This window comes from Miniopterus schreibersii, assembly GCF_964146895.1.
Source record: "Miniopterus schreibersii genome assembly, chromosome: 4".
In the NCBI taxonomy this organism is placed as follows: Eukaryota; Metazoa; Chordata; class Mammalia; order Chiroptera; family Miniopteridae; genus Miniopterus; species Miniopterus schreibersii.
Window position 1 is genome coordinate 71,559,805 of NC_138105.1, and position 22,232 is coordinate 71,582,036.

General features: G+C 56.3%; 3 protein-coding genes across 17 annotated transcripts in view; 2 read left to right on the top strand and 1 right to left on the bottom strand.

Moving 5' to 3' along the window:
- Positions 1–440: 440 nt before the first annotated feature.
- Positions 441–8,120, top strand: TRMT1 (tRNA methyltransferase 1). Of its 4 annotated transcripts, none has more exons than XM_081136178.1 (17): positions 441–536; positions 750–1,034; positions 1,120–1,175; positions 1,420–1,562; positions 1,705–1,892; positions 3,788–3,903; positions 3,984–4,096; positions 4,992–5,140; positions 5,279–5,365; positions 5,444–5,513; positions 5,599–5,733; positions 5,822–5,907; positions 6,232–6,340; positions 6,427–6,503; positions 7,396–7,515; positions 7,601–7,730; positions 7,927–8,120. In XM_081136178.1, the coding sequence occupies exons 2-17, from the start codon at positions 775–777 to the stop codon at positions 8,074–8,076; spliced, it is 1,989 nt and encodes a 662-aa protein (XP_080992304.1). In that variant the 5' UTR covers positions 441–536; positions 750–774; the 3' UTR covers positions 8,077–8,120. The 4 variants fall into 4 exon arrangements, with proteins under 4 accessions (XP_080992304.1, XP_080992303.1, XP_080992305.1 ...); XM_081136177.1 differs by having other exon boundaries at positions 449–536; positions 687–1,034; XM_081136176.1 differs by having other exon boundaries at positions 462–536; positions 840–1,034.
- Positions 8,121–9,533: 1,413 nt separating this feature from the next.
- Positions 9,534–13,125, top strand: LYL1 (LYL1 basic helix-loop-helix family member). 3 transcript variants are annotated; one of them, XM_081136191.1, is made up of 5 exons: positions 9,568–9,921; positions 9,997–10,204; positions 11,024–11,375; positions 11,458–11,549; positions 12,420–13,125. In XM_081136191.1, exons 3-5 carry the CDS (start codon positions 11,044–11,046, stop codon positions 12,833–12,835), a joined length of 840 nt encoding a protein of 279 aa, XP_080992317.1. In that variant the 5' UTR covers positions 9,568–9,921; positions 9,997–10,204; positions 11,024–11,043; the 3' UTR covers positions 12,836–13,125. The 3 variants fall into 3 exon arrangements, with proteins under 3 accessions (XP_080992316.1, XP_080992317.1, XP_080992318.1); XM_081136192.1 differs by having other exon boundaries at positions 9,568–9,739; XM_081136190.1 differs by having other exon boundaries at positions 9,534–10,204.
- Positions 13,126–15,950: 2,825 nt separating this feature from the next.
- Positions 15,951–22,232, bottom strand: part of NFIX (nuclear factor I X) — a 90,421-nt gene continuing 84,139 nt past the window's right edge. For 4 of the 10 annotated variants that reach the window (XM_081136181.1, XM_081136182.1, XM_081136180.1 and 1 more), the window contains 2 exons: positions 22,136–22,227; positions 16,763–17,526 (listed from right to left, as the gene is read on the bottom strand). In XM_081136181.1, the coding sequence (XP_080992307.1) occupies positions 17,512–17,526; positions 22,136–22,227 (107 nt within the window). In that variant the 3' untranslated portion in view covers positions 16,763–17,511. Of the gene's footprint in view, positions 17,527–22,135; positions 22,228–22,232 lie in introns of all 10 variants that reach the window. The other 6 variants (XM_081136185.1, XM_081136186.1, XM_081136188.1 and 3 more) reach the window with 3 other exon arrangements.

Consider the following 22,232-nt stretch of genomic DNA (forward strand, 5'->3'; position numbering starts at 1 on the left):
CACTGGAGATCGAGCCCTCAACCCAGGCATGTGCCCTGGTCGGGATTGAGCCTCGATCTCCTGGATCCTAGGTCGACGCTCAGCCGCTGAGCCACGCCCGGCCGGGCTAGGATTCTTATTTAACAGGTAAGGAAAGTGAGGTCCAGAGAGTTTAAGTAACTTGCCAAGAGCATGTGATAGGACTGGGATTCAGGATGCCCTGAAATAAAGTATTTATGGCACCCAGACGATCAATAGATGTTGGATTTTTTCGCTTACCGCCCCTTTTCTGAGCCTCAACTTCCTCATCTGTGAAGTGGGCTGGTAACGTGTGGCCTTAATTACAGGAGAACCGCTGTGATCAAGGCCACGGATACAACACGTTCTGCGCTTTCCATCGTGCATTTTGATCCCTGCCGTCCACTGTAGGTCGCATCACTGATTGGCTAACTTCTGCCACATGACCTGCCCCCATCTGTGCCAACATGGCGGCGCCCAGGTCTTAATCTGGAAAATGTGCACCAAGACCAATTCGGTTATCGGTTTCGCGAAAGGAGGTTAGGAGGGCCTGGGCGGCGAGGGGAGGGATCTGGTGCAGGGGCGGGCCCACTGAAGGGCCTCAGGCTTCGCAGGGGCCGATCCTCAGAAGATGGGGGTGGTGTCCGCTTACCGAGGCCACAGGGTCTCCTAAACCTCTTATTTTACAGATGTGTAGGCCACTCGGCCCAGGAACGCACCTCTCTGATCCTCTCTGTGCCCTCCTGATCCAGGCTTGGCGGGCAGAGGCTACCGCGGATGTCCCATGCGAGGATTGCCCTGGGGCTAAATCTGACTCTTCGCTCCGCCCGCGGTCTCTGTAGAGCTCGGTTTACGGAGGGGCAGCCCCAAGGGCCGGCTAATCCAACCTCAATGGAGAACGGCACGATGCGCTGCGGAGAAAAGCGTCCAGCTGCGGCCCAGGAGACGACGGTCACCGAGGGGGCCGCCAAGATCGCCTTCCCTAGCGCCAACGAAGTCTTCTACAACCCAGTGCAGGAGTTCAACAGGGACCTGACGTGAGCAGGAGCCCGGGGTTAGCTTGGCAGTGGGCAGTGGGTCTGTGAAGTGAGAGGGTGTGAGCCGAGCCTTCCTCTCCCGCAGATGTGCTGTGATCACTGAATTTGCTCGCATTCAACTTGGGGCCAAAGGAATCCAGAGTGAGTGGAGGTCCAATCTCCTGGTGGGCGGGGGTCACACAGAGGTCTCTCCCTGCCCACCCCCCTCTCCCCTAAGGTCCGCAGAGGCTTCAGCCACATAGCAGGCCCTAGGCTCTGTTCCTTCAGCCTTTTCCTAGGAACTTTGGGAAAGATTTTCGTCCATGAATCTTCTGTATTCTGAAGCGTAGAGGTTTCTCAGACAGAGCCTTGGTAGCCCCTGACTTGTGTTTCTGGGTCACTGCAGTCAAGGTGCCAGGTGAAAAGGAGGTGCAAAAGGTGGTGGTGGACTTGTCGGAGGAAGAGGAGGACAAGGCTGCACTGAAAGAGGGTGCAGACCTGGCCCCGAGAAACCCACCTCGAACAGCCACTGTGGGGGAGATCTGTGAGGTGAGGTGGCAACCCTGGAGTCCAGTGGGTGATGGAGGAAGGAAGGTTCCTGGGTAGGGGTAGCTGGAGGAGGAAGGTGGTGGGGGCTCCCGCAGAGAACAGAGATATTGATGTGAGTGGGGCTCCTTGCTTACTCCAACAGGAAGGCCTGCGAGTGCTGGAGGGCCTGGCAGCCTCAGGTCTTCGTTCCATTCGCTTTGCCCTAGAGGTGCCTGGGCTCCGATCCGTGGTTGCCAATGATGCCTCTGCCCGAGCTGTGGATCTCATACGTCATAATGTGCAGTTCAATGAAGTGGCCCACCTGGTACAGCCCAGCCAGGCAGATGCCCGGTAGGTTCTGGGCAGCTGGAAGGTGCCTTCTGGAGCAAGGCTGCCTGGGGTCATATCCTGGCTGTGTCATATTTTTGCTCTGTGACCTTGGGAGAGTGCCTTAGCCTCTCTGAGCCCCAGTTTCCTTGTGTATAAAATGACAGTTTTACAGGGGTTGCTGTACTGATTAAATGAGAGGTAGTACTTGTATGGCCCATGCGCGGTGCCAGAAATAAGTACCATTATGGTTTCCATTTTAAACATCTTGGACTTCTATTCATTCAGATGAACCAGCTTGTAGCCGCTGCCTGATATGTGCTGGACACTGTTCCCAGTGCAGGGAATGTGTCAGTAAACATTACAGACAAAATCCCTGACCTTGTAGAGTTCACATTCAAATGCAGGGATCAGCAAACTATAGCCTGCGAGGCCCGCAGTCTGGGTTTTTGTGGCCTACCATCTAAGAATGTTTTTTACTTTTAAAAAATATATATATCGTTATTGATTTCCGAGAGAGGCAGGGAGAGGGAGAGAGAGAGGTAGAAACATCAATGATGCGAGAGTCATTGATTGTCTGCCTCCTGCATGCCCCTCATTGGGGATTGAGCCTGCAACCCAGGCATGTGCCCTGACTGGGAATCGAACTGTGATCTCCTGGATCATAGGTTGATGCTCAACTGCTAAGTCACACTGGCCAGGCTATTTTTTACATATTTAAAGGTTTGAAAAAAGAAGAATATGCAATAGTGACTGTATGTGGCCTACAACGCCTAAAATATTTACTGTCTGACCCTTTACAGAAAGTAAATAAGTAAAAAGTATTTACTTTCCTGACCATAGTAAAATCTAATAGGAAACACAGGATAACAAATAATCATGACAAATAAGTAAGTTACATAGTAAAGTAGAGGCGAGAGTGCTCTGGAAAACAATAGAAGGTATAGGGGATGGAGGAAGGTGGTGGTGGGGGAGTTGCAATTTTGAGAAATATGGTCAGGGTAGGCTATGTTGAGAAGGTAGCATTTGCTTTTCCTCACCTGCAAAGGGAACAGTACAGTTCCAACTCCATTAAGTTGTTCTGGAAGGCACCTTCCACCCCACTGGAAAATTGTGGGATGTCAGGCATATATATGCTACATTAGTACAGTAGGTCCTGGAATAATGTGTCATTAAAACGTTGATGAGAAAAAGAAAAATTGATTCCTGGCCAGGGCTACTGTCTGTGTGGATCTGTGGGCTTTCTATGGAGACTCCAGTTTCCTGCTATGACCTGAAATGTTCATGTGAGGTGGACTGGCATGTCTACATTTTACCAGTCTTAGTGAGTGTGGGTGGGTGTGAGTGGCCCTGCAATGGAAGGGCTTCCTGTCCAGGGTGGATCCCACCTCACACCCTGAGCTGTCTGGATAGTCTCCAGCCATCCATGATCCTGAACTCGAGTAAGTGGGTGGAAAATAATGATCTGACTTGTTTTTATTAATTTTTCTTAAATATATGTAGGGCTCATATTTATTCCAATGTTTAATGTTAGAAGTGTTTTGAGTATTTAGAATTTGAGCGATGTTTTTGTGACCAGAAATGCTGTAGGAATTTAACTCCTATTTAATTCAATTAGTCTGTGGTAACATTGGTTTCATTACATGTCATCTCACTTAAAGTCGCAGTTTTCAAAAACTTTTGATAATGTTAAATGAGGACTTACTGTATTGGCTATTTTATGCCATTGTTAGAGATGGGTACACTGAGGCCTGAGGGGGGAAAACTGTGAAGTTAGCATATGGCCAAGCCAGGATTTAAGCCCAGGCAGCTGGCCCCCGAGTCCAGGCCCAAACCATCACACTGAATGATTGAACATGTGTAGGGAACAGAGCAGGTCCCTGGTATAGGGGGCTGAGGAATTGGCCCTCTCCCCCCAGGATGCTGATGTACCAGCACCAGCGGGTGTCGGATCGGTTTGAAGTCATTGACCTGGACCCCTATGGCAGCCCTGCCCCTTTTCTGGATGCAGCTGTGCAGGCTGTGAGTGAAGGAGGTGAGGCCAGGCTGACCCAGGAGTACAGAGCAGGGCTTGGGGTGTTTGAAGGATCCTCACTGTCCAGTCCCTCCCTGCAGGGCTGCTGTGCATTACCTGCACGGACATGGCAGTGCTGGCGGGGAACAGCGGGGAGACGTGCTACAGCAAGTATGGGGCCATGGCCCTCAAGAGCCGGGCCTGCCACGAGATGGTGAGCCCCCCGCAACAGCCCTTCCCACCCCTCAGACCTGTTCCGCTTCCTCCAAGCAGCCAGGGCCAGATCCATGCCAGCATATTAATGACAAGCACATCTTTAACCAGCATAGTTCCTAAGAGCATGGGCTGTCAGTCATGGTCATTTGGGGACAATGGCTTTGTCCAGGATAGAAGCGGTGGTTACACCATTCTTTCTAGTAGTCTCTATTTTAACAACTTTCCAAAATTGTCTCTTTAAGGCAGTTTTTCCAGGTCTGGGTTCAAGTCGTAACCTTACTGGTAGCTTTGAGCAAGTGACTTCCCCTTTCTGGGCCTCAGTTTTGGATTTTGTGAAATGGGCATGCTGATGATGGCCTGGACACCATTGGGTTGCTGTGGGAATTCAAGAAGGCAGGCAGGCTATGACAACAGGCTGGGAAAGGAGGGGCTCTGTCCTTGTTCCTTAAGGGCCCTGTCATTGATCATTATGGGAAATGCCGCCTCCTTTTCTGTGTGAGTGTCATGGCAGCTCCCTAGCATGGAGAAGTCCCCAGCAGTTCTGCAGCACCCAGTGTCCCCACTTCCTGCTGACAAAGCCCGTGGTGGCTGGGCCACAGGTCCTTGGGCCACATCACACAGCACAGGGCAATGCTGATGATGCTAATCGGAATAGATTCCACATACTGGTCCTGTGTGTTCCTAAATCACTTAGTGCCCCCAGCAGGGCCATAGAAAGAGAAACTTTTGCAATTTCACAGATGAAGGAACTGAACACTCACTTGCCAAGGGTCACAGTCAGGATGCTCAGGGTCAGGCTTGGAACCTACGGAACCTGGCCAGACCCTATGCTGTGAGCACCTTGTTCAGAGGCAGGGATGACAGAAGACGCCCACCCCCAACCTCACCCCCAGGCCCTGAGGATCGTCCTACACAGCCTGGACCTCCGTGCCAACTGCTACCAGCGCTTTGTGGTGCCACTGCTCAGCATCAGCGCTGATTTCTATATACGCGTTTTTGTTCGTGTCTTCACCGGCCAGGCCAAGGTCAAGGCTTCAGCCAGGTTAGCAGAGGTGGGACAGGCACTGGGTGGATTGAAAGTAGCAACAGAGCCTTCCTTTGGGGAAGTGGCATCCTAAAGGGGACCAAGTCAGCCTGAGGGAGGAGTTGGGGTATGGTGGCCAGCCCTGTTTCCCTACAGCAAGCAGGCGCTGGTATTCCAGTGTGTGGGCTGTGGAACCTTCCACTTTCAGCGCCTTGGCAAAGTGTCGGGGGCCTCTGCTGGCCGGTGAGCAATGGTGAGCCAGAAGGGAGGTGAAGGGGGCTTCTAAGGGGTGTCACCCCCTAAACACCTCTCTCCGCACAGGGTCAAGTACTCTGCAGCCTGTGGTCCCCCCGTCACCCCTGAGTGTGAGCACTGCGGGCAGCGGCACCAGGTGGGACCAGGCCACAGTTAGGTGTGGGGGTCACAAGGGTCCTTGTGTCTCATTCCTTGTCTATCTGGACCCTGTGTGTCTACAGCTCGGTGGCCCCCTGTGGATAGAGCCAATCCATGACCTGGATTTTGTGGGCCGTGTCCTAGAGGCTGTGAGCACCAACCCCAGCCGCTTCCACACTTCGGAGCGGATCCGAGGAGTCCTGAGTGTCATCACTGAGGTGGGGACTGGGCCAAAATAGGATGGGGCTCACCTGTGCCCAGCTTCTTCCATCTGCCCCATGCATATTCTGTTGTCGCCCATGGCAGGAGCTGCCGGACGTGCCTCTGTACTATACGCTGGACCAGCTGAGCAGCACCATCCACTGTAGCACACCCAGTCTCCTGCAGCTGCGGTGAGAGCCAGGCTGGGGAGGAGCAGAGCCTGAGTGCTGGGTGCCCTGGACAACTTATGCCCCTTTTGGGCCAGAGTCTCTTGTAAAATGGAGATCATACATAACTCACGTCCAGGGAGTCTCATGTACAAGTACTTAGAACAGAGCTCAGAGGCCAAGAACCCTGGCCAGGGGGACAGTCTAACTATTATGATCATTGGCATTAGACCAGCCACGTAGTCAGTATGAGACATGCAGCCAGCCTCACAACTCAACACAACTCACACCCACATGTCAGCACTAGCTTTGGGGTCTAGCCTCCCCCTCACAACCCTTGGTCCCCAGGTCAGCCCTCCTCCATGCTGGCTTCCGGGTCTCACTCTCCCATGCCTGTAAGAATGCCGTGAAGACAGATGCCCCTGCCTCAGCCCTCTGGGACATCATGCGCTGCTGGGTAAGGGCTGGCCTGACTAGATAGGGATGAGTGAGCAAGGGTTGGGCAGGCTTGGCATCCCCTGGCCTCTGACCTTTGCCTCCCAGGAGAAGCAGTGCCCAGTGAAACGAGAACGGCTGTCTGAGACCAGCCCGGCCTTCCGCATTCTCAGTGTGGAGCCCAGGTAGGGACTCAGACACTTCTGCCACAGACATGGATGCTCACATGCATGTAGATGACACAGACACTTCCCCACACAGACACATATTCATTCTTCAAGTAAGGTCCAGAATCCACCTTCTCCCCCCACTTCTCCCCCTTCTCCTCTCCCCTCACTCTGATCTGGCCCATCACTGCTCACCTAGACCAGTGCAGTCACCTCTGCCCTGGTTCCCCAGCTCCCACCCTCGTCCCCCACAGGCTGTGCTTCCCACAGCAACCAGAGGGCGCCTGTGAGCACCTGAGTCAGATCATGTTCCCCCCTCTGCTCAGAACCCTCAGTGGCTCCCACCTCAGTAGAAATAAAGTTCCACCTGCAAGCCCTGTCCCATCTCCATGTCACCTTCCTGCCCTCATTTATTCCCCTCCTTCCCCCTGGCTCATTCCACACTGTCCTTCTCACTCAAACTCACCGGGGACATCCCCACCTCAGGCCTTTGCACGGGCTGTTTCCTCTACCTGTAGTGCCTGTCCCTGGGTCCCACCCCATTGCTGTTCCCTCACCTCCTTCAGGTGTCCCTGACCCTGTCCTATTCTGCATCGAACCCATTCTCTAGTCTCCCCAGAACCTCTATCCTGCTCTGTTCTTTTCAAAACTCTTATTTCATGCCGTAACTCAGCATGATTTCTGATTTTTCCTGTTGCTTTGCCTATCTTGCACACTAGAGTGTTAGCTTTCCCAGAGGCAAATTTCAGGCACACAGTAGGCACTCAATAAGTGTTTATTAAATGAATGAGAGAATCCTGACATAGGCAGATGCATTCCCAAGTCACCGAGGTGGACAGGCCACGTGGGTGGTTTTGTTGTGCATGTCTGAGTGGTGGCTGCCCCTCAGCCATACCATCCCCTTCCGTAGGCTACAGGCCAACTTCACCATCCGGGACGATGCCAACCCTAGCTCCCGCCAGCAAGGACTCAAGCGCTTTCAGGCCAACCCCGAGGCCAACTGGGGCCCCCGGCCCCGTGCCCGGCCAGGGTGAGTGAGTGGTGGCCATGGGACTTGGCCAGGGCCTGGGGTACAGAGGCCAGATGAGGTCCCAGCTGCTCATCTCCCTGCACAGGGGTAAGGGAGTGGGCGAAGCTATGGAGGACAGACGCAGGTTGCGCCAGAATAAGCGAAAGGAACCAGCTGAGGACCTGGCCCAGCGGGCTGCCCGGCTTAAGACATTTCCTTGCAAGAGGTTTAAGGAGGTGAGGCATCCCCCACCCCCCACTGCAGTACACCTGGGTCCCCCTTACAGCAATAGGGCAAGGCTAAGGGGCAGGCAGGGCTGGGAAAACTGGGGATGGGCAAGTGTATGGGAATGAGCTCCCCATCCAGGAAAGGAACCCAGTGGAGGCTGCCCGACTCTGGGCTGGGGCATCACACCCATCATCTTCCCACCAGGGCACTTGTCAACTGGGGGACCAGTGCTGTTACTCCCATAGACTCCTGACACCTGAGGCTACTGCTGAAGCTGCCCCCACTGACTGTCCACAGACCCCCAACCAGAACCCTGCTGGGTCTGGGGCCATCACTGGTCCAGGTGTAGATTGAGCCAATAAAGAGACTTCACCTTGCCCTGACTGTCATTTGTCTGCGGAAGCTGCCGGTGGTTTGTCTATCTGTCTAGCATGTCTGGGGCCTGTTCCTCTGTCCGACGGAATTAACTCCCTGGGGGAGCTCTGTGCCTCTAGAGGTTGGTTTGTCCCTGCCTGACCGAGGTGTTGTCAATGCTTCTGCCTGAGGCGTTCTGTGTGGGGAGTGGTCCCTTCCTCTGCAGCTAGAGGCACTTAGGCACCTGGCAGCTAGCGCCTGCGGTTCTCCAGACGGCCACGAGGCGGCAGCCGTGTGCTCGCACCCATGGGCCTTTCTCCTGCACCCTGTTCCGTTGGCGCGCTCCCGAACTCGGGCATGAGGGCAAGCTTGTGCCACCGAACTCCCACGTGGCCTCGTGCCGCCAGCTCCTGGCTGCCTGGTTTTTCTGGCCCATCTCCCTGCGGGGCTGTGGTGGCGGAAACCAGACCGTGGTGGCGGAAACCAGACCGGAACCAGGCGCCTTGTGCATCCGCTCCAGACCAGGTGCTTCCTGCCCTGTGGCCCCTCGGGTGGGGGCGCACGTAGAGGCACCCGGCAGGCTGCTGCATCCTCCCCAAAAGGGCAGGCCTTGGTAACGTTAACTGAGAGGCCTGGGGCAGAGTCCCCACCCTGCCACGAGGTAGTTGTGGGACCCTGCAGGCAACCTTCCCCATGCTCGAGTTGCTAGCGAAATGAACCTGATCCCAGAACTGGCCTTATGGACACATCAAAGTTCACTCCGTGCTTAGAACTGGACCCTTGCTTCCCTGGGAAAGTGGGATGGTTGGTGGTGGGGTCTTGGCATCATCTGGTACCTGGGAGAGTGGTGGTAGTGTTGGTGCTGGTGACAGCTGAGAGCCTGCCTGGGGGCTCATGCAGTCACCTAGATAGACATGGGGCAAAGCAGGACTGACCCAGGCGAGAGGGTGCTGGGCATCAGAAATAGTCTTGTCATTGTTACCTAGCTGTACCCAGGGCCCCTCCCTTCATGAGGCTCCATCTGGGTCTTGAGTTTCACCAGCACCCAGGACATTCACCCAATACCTCTTTATCACCATTCACCCTGAAGTGGCCTAGCTGTGGGATGAGGGCCGGGGACCACCCAGTGGGGTTATGTGATCCTATGACCTAGAGGACCAGGATTGTGGGGACATGCTAGGGCACCCACTGGAAGGTTCTAGCAGCCTTGGCAACATAGGAAACTTCCCCCAGCTATAGTCCTTCCTGTCACCCTCCTGGGCCTGGAAAGGTGGTGTGGATAGTACAGTGGGGACAAGGACAACTACCGAGGCTGGACACCCAAGATCAGACTGTCAGAGCTGTCCTTCTGCAGGCGCCCCACTCCGGGGTGGGGGTGGCAGAAAGGCTCTGTAAAAAGAGGAACGAGGCAGGAGGAGGAGAGAAGAAGGAGGGGGCCCCCAGTCACGAGCCCTAGCAGGGCCGGAAAGGGTTCTCCACCCCCATCAGCACGGACACAGCTGGGGGTGTTCAAAGACACAGGCCAGACCCAAGCAACATAGGAGGCCACTGCTTTCCTGCCTCAGTTTCTGCTCTGTGTGTATCCAGGCACCTCACTTGCAGCTGTGCCTTGGAACTGGGTTCTAGGAGGACCAGGTCCCTCCAGTGACCGAGAAGACTGAAGGTGAAGCCCTGAGGGGGTCACCACCAGTCCTGCCCACCAGCCCGGGGCGGGGCAAGAGGCCGATCTTGGAGATCCCCGCCTGCTGGTTTCCTCTGGGGTCAGCCTGGCTCCTTATCAGTCTCAGCCAGGCGGCCAGGCCCTTATCTGCTCTGGCCCAGCATCCTCCAGCCACTGCGCCAGGGGTAAGAGGGAGGAAACCAGCTACCGGGGGTGGAGAGAGGGCGGGCCAGCCCCTGAGCCGCTCATTTTTCCTCGAGGGACCCACGCTGCTGCCACCACCAAGGCTCCAAGGCCCTTGGGAGCCCAGGAAGAGGTGAAGTCCAGACAGAGTGGCCAGCTGCCTGGGAAACAGAGTGGAGAGGCTGGAGGGAGCAGGGCCAGGGAGCCTGGCCTGAAGCTAGAACCATATCCTGGCCCTGACTGACAGAGCCAGGGCACTCAGCAGGCAGCAGGACCAGTGCTGGGGTAAGAATGGAGCTGCCTGAATGTGGGGGAATCCCTGACCCACCTGCATTCATTCATTCGATCCTTCCTTCATTCATTCATCTGCAGGAACCAACTAAGTAAGAGGCCAGGCCAGCTTCAGCAGGAACCAGCTAGGGAAGGCAGGGTAGAGAGGGACCAGGTGTCCCCAGTGTTGCTGGGAAACTTCAGGCCATGGGGCCAAGAGTGAACAGGGACATCTAAACAGGGTGCAGAGGGGTGGATGCTGATGGGTGGGGTGGGTGGGGGTGTCACCAGGGCCAGAAGGAGGATTGAGGGCATGACTATATGTATATGGCAGTGCCAGCATTTGGGGTCATAGTGTCAGCAGTAGGGTCACAGGATTGGTAAGAGGACATTTTCAGTGTGTGTGTGTGTGGGGGGGGGTCACGAGCAGTTATGGAGGACTTTCAGGGTCTGACGGAGGATATCAGAAGAGCCTCAGGGTCCTAGATGAGGACCACAGGGTGGGCTTGGGCAAGAGGGGGGATGTCAGTGAAGGGTTTGAGTCAATCATGTAGGGATTCCAAGGACACACAGTGTCAATGGAGGGTGTCAGGATCAGATCTAAGGTTCTCAGGGTCCATCATGGGTTCCCTGCTTTGCCGCCCTCCCCTCTGGACTCCAGGTGAGAGGGGATTCTGGAGGAAGGATTCTGGAACTCCCATGTTCTGGCAGTTTCTGCCCCCCCCCTTGCCTTTGCCCCCTGAACTGCCTCCCCACTATTCCTTCCATTTGAGGGTTCTGTTGGGCTAAGAGCATCTGATCCCTCTTCCCCACTGGCTTCCTTTCCTTCCATAGGTGAGCACCCCCTCGGGTCCATGTGCCCACCCCAGGCCCAGGCAGAGGTGGCCCCCACCATGACTGAGAAGGCTGAGATGGTGTGTGCCCCCAGCCCAGCTCCTGCACTGCTCCCCAAGCCTGGCTCACCTGGGCCCCCAAAGGCAGAGGAGGTGGGCCACCGAGATGCCTCATCCCCCAGGCTGCCCCCTGGTGTCCCAGTGATCAGCCTGGGCCACACTAGGCCCCCAGGGGCAGCCGTGGCCACCACAGAGCTGAGTGCCCTGCGGCCCCCTCTGCTGCAGTTCTCCGCCCTGGGAAGTGCCCCAACCCCTCTGGCCCTGCATTACCATCCTCACCCCTTCCTCAACAGGTCAGTGGGGGGCTGGGCCTGGGGGCAATCCGGGGTCAGGGTCCTTGCCCACAAGGCATTAGTGACCCATGAACCCTTACAGCCTCTACATTGGGCCGGCAGGACCTTTTAGCATCTTCCCTAGCAGCCGGCTGAAACGGAGACCAAGCCACTGTGAGCTAGAGCTGGCTGAGGGTGAGTATGGGTTTGTGTCTGCATGGGGTCCACGTCTGTCCTGTATCTTTACAAAGGGAGAGGTGCTGCCAGTGCACACAGACATGCACAGAACAGCCCACACGGGTTCAGTACTCAAGTTACACCCATGTGCAAAACCACAGTCCCATAGCCAGTCCCACACAACCAGTCACCCAAGCCACAGAGTCCTGGCAAACACAGCATGGTACAGGGGCCACAAAATGACAGCTCCACTAGAATGCACAGCCACCCAGGAAGCAGCCACATGACAACCATCATGCAAGAGACAGCCATGGGACCACAACCACACAGGAGGCAGCTAGACAAGCACAGCCACAGGACCATGGCCACACAAGAGTCAGCCATACAACCGCAGCCATGCATGACACAGCCACATGGCAAGGATCACACACGACCACAGCCATTTGGACAGACCACAAGTCACACAGCCACCTAAGACACGGACAGGACCATAATCACAACAAGAGTACCTCTCAGACCCACGAGCACCCCTGGTACACACAGGGGAACACTCAGAATGAGGACCATAGGGACAGCCCCCCAGACTGGCAGCCACAAGGTAACATTTCTCTAGGGAATCTCAGCCACTGACATAAAAGGTGCAGACAGTCAGAGGCAAAGAGGCCCCAGTTATCTGCAGCCTGGTTTATCCTTGTCTAGACGGCAGGAGGGGAAGGGGCAGGGCTGCTAACTATCGGGAGCCACACGTGGATCCCAAACGTGGATCCCTTGGGTGCAGAAAGCCCCAGCTCACCACCTTTGTGGAAGTCCCCACCAGAGTGCTGGGTGCCTGAAGTGAGGACAGGCGGGGTCACCCCTCGGTGCCAAACCCTCCCCTCCTATCTGCAGGGCAACAGCCCCAGAAGGTGGCCCGGCGTGTGTTCACCAACAGTCGTGAGCGCTGGCGGCAGCAGAACGTGAACGGCGCCTTTGCTGAGCTCAGGAAGCTGCTGCCCACGCACCCCCCTGACCGGAAGCTGAGCAAGAATGAGGTGCTCCGCCTCGCCATGAAGTACATCGGCTTTTTGGTGCGGCTGCTGCGAGACCAGGCAGCCGCTCTGGCAGCAGGCCCCGCCCCGCCCGGGCCGCGCAAACGGCTGGCGCACGGAGGCCTGGACGATGGCCCCCGCCGTGGGCCCTGCCACCGGGCTGAGGCGGTGGCGCGCCTGCAGTCCGCAACCCCGGCCTGCCCCAACAGCAGCACCGGCGGGGCGGCGCGTCCCATCAAGATGGAACAAGCCGCTGTGAGCCCAGAGGTGCGGTGACCTCCATCGCCTCTGAGTCGAAGGGCACTGGGAACTCAGCTCTGGGCCGTGGAGGAAGGGGCGGATCACGCACTGCGCTTGCTTACTCGGGAGCTAAGTCCCCCTTAGGGGGGCCAATGAGGACGTACCCTTCAGGGGAAAGGGCAGGGGATCTAGAACGGCGACCATCGCCCCCAGGGACCCTGCAGACCCTCTTATCACCCACCGCCCGCTGGAAGTGGCCTTGCCCACATCCTCCTCTCGGAGGCGAGGTCCAGGAACATCAACATGGCAGAGCGGTCATCGGACCCAAGTAGTGCCTCTTTTTTGCGGGCTGGGAGCTCACCGAGAGGTGGGGAGGGTCTGGGGAGGCTTCTTCTCGCCGGCGCCCCCTCCGGGAAACAGGGATACAAACGCCGCGACGGAGTCGGCAGCGCGCCTGGTGATGGTGCGCGGAGGTGGAGAGTCCACGCGGGGCCCCACCCCATCTAACCCGACCGGGCCCCGCACGATCGATCGCGTTAGCGAAGGCTCAGGCGCTCTTGCTTTTGTTTTTCTTTATTTCTTTATTTCACATACACATTAGCCATTCAATGGAGAAGCCGGAGAGAGTCAGGCAAAGATGGTATAACAGAAGCGCAGTGACGGGGGCAGGGAGGGGCAGGGTGGAGAGGGGACAGACGGGCTGGCTGCCTACTTGCATTCCGCTAGGACACTGAAAACCCAGAAAACAAAACAGACAGTAAACTACCCTTGTTTCTTATGTATCTCAGTGCAGAGACGGGGTGGAGGGCAGAAAGGGGGAGACCAGGCTGAAGGAGTAGATGGGGGACAGGGGACGCTAAGGGGAAGCACACCAAATCCATTAGTACTATATATAGAGATACTCGTATATACTGCGTTTCTTAGCCTAAGAAGAAACTTGTTTGACGGGACGGGCGGCCATTGCGGTCCGCGATGCTGGTGCTGGTCGGGCGCACGGATCTCCCGGGAGGGGCCGAAGCGGGGCTGGCCCAGGCTGGTTTGCGGGGGGAGGGGGCGCCCCGAGGGTGGGTGGGTGGGTGTGGGGAGCAGAGGCGGGGCTGGGCTGCCCCTCGGGCTCTCGATTGGGGGACAAAAGTTCTCGTGACTTTATTGCTCCTTTATTTTTTCTCGTGTGTGTGTGTGTGTGGGGGGGGGGTATCCGTTCAAGACGGTAGGGGTGGGTAAGTGGTGGGTCGTCTGAGCCACCCGGCCCCTCTGGGACCCAGAGCGCGGCGTCCGCTCCGCCAGCACGGGGGTGAGAACAAGGCACTAGGTCGGCCGGCCAGCGCGGGGGCGGGTGTGTAAGGCAGTCGACAGGGCTGGTTGAGGGGTGGGGTGGGCTGGGCTGTGTGTGGGGCCGCGTGCGTGCGTGCGTGCGCAGGCCTGGGCGAATCGACCTGTCAGCTTGGCTGGCCCTGTCCTGGAGCGTGGAGCCTTTCCCGTGCTCCCCGGAAGGTGACGGGGTTCGGGTGGGGCGGGGTGGGGTGGGAAGAAAGATGTTCAATCGGGGCGCTGGGGAAGGGCGGGGGAGAAACTACCAACTTGCTGAGCGCACTCCTGATAATGCTGGTGAGGGTCAAGTTGGCGTCTGGCTCAAAGAAGGGCGCTCAGGGCGGAGAGAGAGGGAAGGGGACATTTGTTCGTTGGCATTGACCTCTGCGGGGGAGGGACTGGGGACCCCCGCCGCGCCCCTGTGCCTGGACCGTGATGGGGCGAGGAGGGAGGCTCTGGGCCCGGGGAGGGGGCGCCCGGGGAGACCCGTGGCCAGAGCAGCCCCGCCGCTGGGCGCACGCCGCTGTCCCGTTCCGTTAAACTCAACAAAGAAGGGATATGCGTGTTCCTAACAAGTGCAGGATATTTAATTGATCATAAACTTATGTATAATAGTTTGTGGGTCTTTAAAAACGTACTTTATAATGTAAGAAGCACCAGGGTTTTATGTTGAATTATCTTAAAAGTATTTTTCTCTCGTCCTTTTCCTTTTAGATCTTGTGTTGATTTTTTAAAAATGTTCAGGTGGTTTTTTTTACTCCTAAAATGTGAACGTTTCCTTCAGCCCTCCCACCGAAACCAAGAACGAACGACGAAACAAATAAAAACCCCAGATCATCCTTGTCAACGCAGGAAAACGACTTAAAAAAAAAAACCAAAAAAAAAAACCTGAAACGAACAAAAAAAAAAAAAAAAAGGAAAAAACACTCAGCTTTCATTATCCCCGCAAAGGGCGGGGCAGGCCCGGTTCTTTTAGCGTCCCCAGAGCCGCGAGGACATTACAACAAAAATAGAATTTTTCTTAACAATCTCTTAACATACAAAGATAGGAAAACTCTCTGATGCATTGCACTTGGTTCAATGAAAAAAAAAAGTTCATTTCCCCCATATATATTTTTTGTTATTTTTGTTTGTTTTTCTCTTCTAACACGTCCCCGCATCTCCTGTGGCCCTCGTCGCCTCTCGCCTGCCCCACACAGCGACACTAGGGAACGGAGCGACCCCCAACCCCCTGCCTGCCCCGGCAGTCCCTCCGGGGCGTGCTCCGTCCCGGCCCAGCTGGCCTGCAGCTTCCGACCTCGACAGGGCGGGCGCCCCGCAGATCCCGGCTCCCGCCGCGCCCACGGCCCCGATTGTCTTCGAGGGAAAGGGCATGTGCGGAGGGGCAGGGGGGTCCCTTCCGCTCCCCTCTCAGCTCTGACCCTGTTTAGCCAACCAAACTGAAAAATCATTGCACTTTGACCGCGCGTCACGCCCGGCCCACCCGGCCCCCCACCCCCGCCCTACTCCCCACGACCCCCGCCCCCAGGCTCCCGCGGGATCCCGTCCCCTGCTTCTCAGTCCTGGTCCTTCCCTGGGCAAGTGGATGGGGAGGGCCTTCGCTCAACTTCCAACAAAAGGTACCCCAAGGACTAGCTACCTGTGGCTCCCAGCTGGGGAGGTCACCCGCTGGCCCCTACAGCCCCGGGTGAGGGCCCTCTTTCTCTTCGGAGCAAGCTCCTTCCCCTCTTTCCTCCCCTCAGCCTGCTCTGCAGCAGCCTCACAACACTAGATTCACAATAAATAAAACCCATAACCCACCCCTGCGGTGCAATGTTGGGTTGATTGACTTTCGGAGGATCCTGACCTGTGCTTTGTGTTTTCATACAGTTAAGAAAGAGAGAGAGAGAGGCACAAGGACTTAGAAAGGGTCCAAGGAGGGGAAATGCAGGGAGGAGGGAGTAAGGCACAGAAAGACAAGCCAGAGGGGCCAAGTCACACCCTGGATCCGGGCTGGGCGTGCTCCTGCTCCCCTCCCTCCCAGGGGGGCTTCTGAAGACCCCCTGCACAGGCCCCGACCTTCCCTTGGGGGAAGAGGGGACTTCAGTGGGGGGGGAGCTACTTCCTGTGGTGTGTTACCAAATTGTTCCCAAGTTGCTTAACTGGAGGAGTTACCAATTGCAACAGAAGACCCGAACAATGAATGCCCCACCCCGAAATAAAGAGTAAAGACATTACAGCTGAAATCCAGAGAGAAGTGGCCACAGGGGGTGAGGTTGTGGGGAAAGTGAGGAGGGGCAGAGAAAGCTCCAAAACACTTTTAAAAAAGGACGACACCCAACACCCTCCAAAGGAACTGAAAGTGGGCCAGCAGGACGCCTACCTAGCGCAGGTGGCAGCTTAGGCGAGGGCAACAGTGGCTGCCCTTCCTTCTCGCTTGGCTCCGGGTCCCCTTTCTGCTCCACTCTCCAGCCGGGCCTCAGCAGGGTGTGAGGGGCAGGGGCAGGGACCGATGGGGTGGCACAAGGGCACCTGCATGCGGGCTGGGGTGTGGGGGCGACCTGGAGCCTGTCTCCCCTCACTTGGGCCATAGCAGAAGGGCAACCTTCCTGGCCTGCCTGTGAAGAGAGAGAAGAGGGGGCCTGTCCCATGCTGGGACCCGAACTTGAGAGCATTCTGACTTTTTACTGTACAGAGGGGATCTGGGGTCCCAGGAACTACCCCTGCGGCCCAGGGTGGGGTAGCGGAACACCCTCCATTCTGGGAGCTTGAAACTAGCTCCAGGGGATACCCCCTGTCCACAGGGGCTGGGGGGCTTCTAGCCCAAGGGTGGGGCAGGGGACTCAGAGGCCTCCCTGCCTCACCCTATCCAGAACAGGCAGTGAGGGAGGTCTGGGTGGGGCCTGGAGGGAAGTGCCCTCTAGATCTGCACCCCTCATCTTTAAAAGCTAGTCCTCTGAGCTCCATAGTGAAGCTCCAGCCAAGGGTGGGGTGCCCCCAGGAAGGGCAAGGGTGGGGGACAGGCCCCTTCAGAACGGTGCTGGTTGATTTGTTTGGGGATTTAGTTCCTTCCCCAGAAGGCCAAGATGGGATGGGGGAGGAAGGAAGTTCTGCTGCATCCTTTCTTTCTTTCTGTCCTCTGCTTGGCAGAGTCCGTTTTGCATGTTTCTTTCTGCTTGGCTGCTGGTGCACAGCTCCGCCGAGACCTCTTCCGAGGGCTCTCAGAAAACTGGGCTGCTTCGGGGGCCTGCAGGGGTCCCTGGGCTGGAGGAGAGAAGGGCTGAGTGGCTGACGACGTCTAATTTTTGCTTTTCGGTGGGGCTGGGCTGGGCTGGGGGATTTTTTTCCACGTCTCAAAATTTCTTCTCCCCCCGTTTGAGGAACCTCTTCTTTTCATTTTGTCATTTCTTTTGTCGATCTTATCAGAGGAACCAGGACTGAAGTGGGACAAAAAAGAGGCGATATTGAGAGCAGCAGGGGTAGGGCCCTTCTCACTTCCACCTGGCCCTGTGACTGCAGGTGGTGTCCGAGGCCCCTGGAGGGTCCAGCTCCAGCAGAGCCAGGGACACCAACACTCCATGCAAAGGTACATCCCATTCTGTTGGTCCCTCCTATGGGAATCCTGTCCCCCAAGAGACCCTGCCCCCCAGTGCTAGTCCAGCTGGCCTTCCCGTGGGCACTGTGCCCAGCGGGTAGGACCCCCGTGGCTGGCACAGATACAAGCACGGACCTGGGATCTGGCCATGTTTCCAATTGTTTAGGTTTTTGTGTGGGCCCTGGAGGGTGGAGAGGATGCCAGGCTGGAGCTTTTGTCCCCAGAGGGGTTTGGGGAGTGGGGTGGGGGTGGCCCAGCTTCTTGCTGAGTTTTCTTTCTGTCTCTTTAGACTAAAAGCAAAAATTCCCATCTGTACACCCCAGCCAAGGTCCCACAGGCTGAAAGGCTGGTGAGAGGGAGACACCACATGGCTTCAGTCCCTAGCAGTGGTAGTCCTGGGGGAAGGACCTGGTAGACACACGCCCCCCCCCCCCCAATTCTCTACCCTTACGGCAGTACTCTACCCTTACAGCAACTGGTGTGTTGTAGGAATTTTAAAATATACAATACCTGACTATTTAGTCAGGGGCACTGACCTCTTTTCCCTTAGATCGTCAAATTTTAAAAATGACAACAGCCAACACAATAGCCATCCAGTGTGAATGAATCAAAATTATGCCTTTTTTTTCCTTCTCAGATTGGCAAAAAATAGGTTTTGGTGTGCTGGAGAATTTTAGTCATTAGTTTATGTGTGCCATGAGATGAAAAAAGTTGAAAATCACTGCCTACCCCTGGCAGTGTGGCTCAGTTGGCTGGAGCACTGTCCCATACACAGAAAAATCCAGGGTTTGATTCCTAGTCAGGGCACATGCCCAGGTTGTGGGGTGCATAGGGAGGCAACCAATCCATGTCTCTCTCTCCCCCCCAAATCAATAAAAACATATCCTCAGGTGACAATTAAAACAACAACAAAAATAACAAACAGAAAATTGTTGCCCTAAGGCAATAGTGCTAGGGAAGGACCTCAGGCTCCTTAGAGCAGATATCCCTTCTCTTAGGTCGCCAGCAGGGGGCGCCGCCTTCCCACAAACAGGCATTGGTGGCCACTCAGCACAAAACACACCCAGGGTGGACACCTCTTCCCCCCCCCCCCCCCATCATGGGCTACCTAGCAATGCCCTTCAGCGAAGGCTCTGGCCCCACCTCATGGCCAAGGGGTAGGGTGGGGGCATTTTCCTCTATGGTCTACAGCGCCTAGGTATGCCTGGTGGGGGTCCCTGAAAATGCATCTCAGGGCCTCTCCCAGGCTCTGGGTCACAGACTTGGATCTTCAGGGGCCAAGTAGAACTAACCACAGAGCACAAAGCGGGACCTGACTCATTCTACCCTTGCCCCAGCCCCACACAGAAGCCAGGTGAGGAGAGGGTGGTTGACCTGTTCAAAGCCACACAGCTCATGGCTGTGCTAGGACTCAAATGCAAGGGGCAGTTCAGAGTTGATGCTCCTGCTACATGTGATGTGCTCATCCTGCCTAGGGCTGCCAATGTCACAGTGAAGACCTGGGGTGGCTACATTAGCCAGCTTTTCAAAAGAAGACAAAAATCCAGACAATTTCACATGAAAATTTCCAATATTTAAAACACTTGTTTTGGTCACACAGATTATGCCTGCAGGCAAGACCTGCCCCCAGGCTCTGGTTTGGGATTGCAGGCTGTCGTCTACTGTGAGATGGAGACATGGAGTTTTACGGTTAGAAAAGGCCTGAGAGATCATCTAGAACTTTCTGAGACAATGGAAATGTTCTCTATTTGCACTATCCATCACAGTAGCCACACGTGACTTCTAAGCACTTGAAATGTGGCTAGTGTAACGGAAGAACTAAATTTTTCTCTATTTAATTTAAACAGCCACACATGGCCAGTGGTTATCTCACTGGATAGCACAGCTGGAGGGCATTTGGAAATGTAGGGGTTGGGGCTGTCACAGTGGCTGGGATGCTACTGGCATTTACTGGGTGGGCAGAGATGCTAAACTTCCTGCCACATGCTGGACAACACACACAGAGACCTGCCCAGAGTCCCTTCAACTGAATGGAAGCTCATGGGGAGGGGGGTGGCAAGTCGTGGGGGAAACCCAGGCCAGAAGCATCCCTAGCATCCTCAGCAGCCAGCTCCTGGGCTTCCTGTTCTGGTCTTTGGAGGAAACTGACTGGGTAAGCCGCCCCCTACTCAGTCTTGATGCTCTCTGGGACCCTCTTCCCAAAGAGAAGCTGCACTGGAACCCTACACCATGGCCCTAGATGTGAGCCTGCCCTTCCCCCTCCCTGTGAGGGAAAGGGGGTTCTGGGGACAACTTGGACATAGAAGGCCTACTTGGTCTCTCTGCCCTTGGGAGACCAAGCCAAGGCTCTAGGCTGGCCCCTTTAGGGTCTCCTGAGCTGCACAGCAGGGGACAACCACCAATGCTCAGATTTGGGGGACTCCCTCAGAGGAGGAAGACTCCAGTTCCAGGCCTGGAGTTAGGGACAAAGGCAGCTCCAAGAGGGACCCGGCACCTCCCCGCCGGTCCCAGGAACAGGGATCTGCTGCCAAGCACAGAGTGGCTTTTCTGCTCACCCCTCCCTGCTTCCCAAGCCAGGTCCAAAATTGATTAAAACTAAGTAAAAAGCGCTGCCCAGGGAATGACAAAATTGCTAAAATTCTCTTTTCTTTCCTCATTCTATTGTTCTCTCTCCATCTGGTGCTCCAGAGATCAGCTAAAGTCACTGGTTACTGTGGAAACCGACCCCCACTGTACCCCTGGCGCCCACCCTCTGCAGCCGCCGCCTGCCCCCAGGCCCAAGGGCTCCTGGCAAGGCTTGTCCAGCTCTGGTGCTCCCACCACCGCCTGCGCACACCTGCCTGCTCCCTGCCAAGGCCTAGGCCCCTTTCAGGAACAACTGGGAGGAAAACTGTTTCCCAAACTTGCCTCATACTCTGACTTGGCCCCATCATCCAAGCAAAGTGAGCAGAGAAAGTGCAGAAGAGAAAGCCCATGGAGGCGGAAATGGGGTGAGCAGGGAGGGCTGGAGGCTGTGGTCCCAGAGAGCAAGAAAGCACGAAAGCAAGCAGGGGAACACTCAGAGCTACAGGCAGCCGGCTGGCGGCAGGAGGGAGGGCGGGCGGGAGCGATAGAGCCCTGCAGCCTGGTGCCAGCCCAGAGCTGGAAGGGGAGGCCCGCCAGAGGTCCCTTCCTCTGGCACCCCCTCCCGCCCTCTGCCAGCAGGGCTCTCCCGGGCTCCCTGGCACAGAGCGGAGGGGGCTGGCTCCAGCCCCTGCTCCGAGCCATTGTTTTTCTTCTCAACACCCCCAAGTTCAAGTTCATCTGGGTGTTACATCATGTCTGGTTGCTCTTGGAAACCAGACAGGTCAGACGTGACTCTGGGGAAAGGGGGTGGGAAGCTGGAGGGGGCTGAAGTTCCCCTCCCCTCCCCTCCTTGCCACTAGGGAGCTCTGAAGTTTGCAGTTTGACAAAGTTTTTGGTGTGTGTTTTTTTTCGAGGGAGGGAAAGGAAAAGGGAAAAAACAAAACCTCAAACCACACATACAAAACTTCTATCCACCAACTTTCTCTGGACTCAAGCCTCAGAGCAGAGAGGGAGCAGGAGCTGAGAGGAGGCCAGGGCTCTGGGCTGAGGTGGACTTCCCCAGGGCTGAAGCCTTCAAGGCCCTGGGCTCACAGGATGGTGTTTTTGTAAAACGTCCCACACTATAAAAACTGCCTCTGCCCTGCTCCTGAGGAGGGTGCTCTCTGTGCCCCAAGGACCCTGGGCTCTTGAGACTATTCCCAGCATCTTGGGGACAGGCACGGGAAAGGGGGAACAACATGTGAGAGTATATATATGCCTGTGCAAAGCAGTGTCTGGGGTGTCCAGCAGGAGGGTTGGGGGTACTTGGGTGTTTCCCTGTGAGAACTGGGGGCAGATGGGAGCAGGACAGGGGGCTCCAGAAGCTTGGCCGCCCTTCTAACAGGATTCAAGGGGAGTTTGGGGAGGATCCTCCAGGGTGGAAATGGGACCTGTCCTGCCCTTGGTGCCAGAGTCTCTGGGCACATGGCCCATCAGGCCGACTCTGTCCCTCCTCAGCCCACCAAAGCCAGGGAAGAGGGGAGGGCTGGGGACCAGGGCTTCCAGCAGAGCAGGAGGAGATCAAGGCAGATGCTGTCCTACTCCTGACTGGACCTCCAGCTTCTGTCTTTGTTTCTATCAGGCCTGGCCCAGAGTGCCTCTAGTCTTGGGTCCTTGGCCACCTTCCCCAGGGCCGAGGTTGTCGAAGCTAATTATCCAATTAGCTGGTTAGCCAAGGGCCTGGGAGCTGCCTGGGGAGGCAGGCTCAGCTGGGCATGCAAAAGCGTAGGTCCTTCAGCCCTGCCCCAACCCCTTCTCCCAGATTAACTCCAAGACCTCGCCTCTTCCTGACAACAAGATGCCCCCACCCCTGCCTGTTCCCCCTGTGCTTGCTTTCACACTCCTACCTGAGACTGCTGTGGGATGTTCAGAAAGTTGCCGTCCCGGGGTCCGATGCTGACAAACCGGTTGGCAGAGGAGGCGCCTGTCGTTGTGAATGCTGTG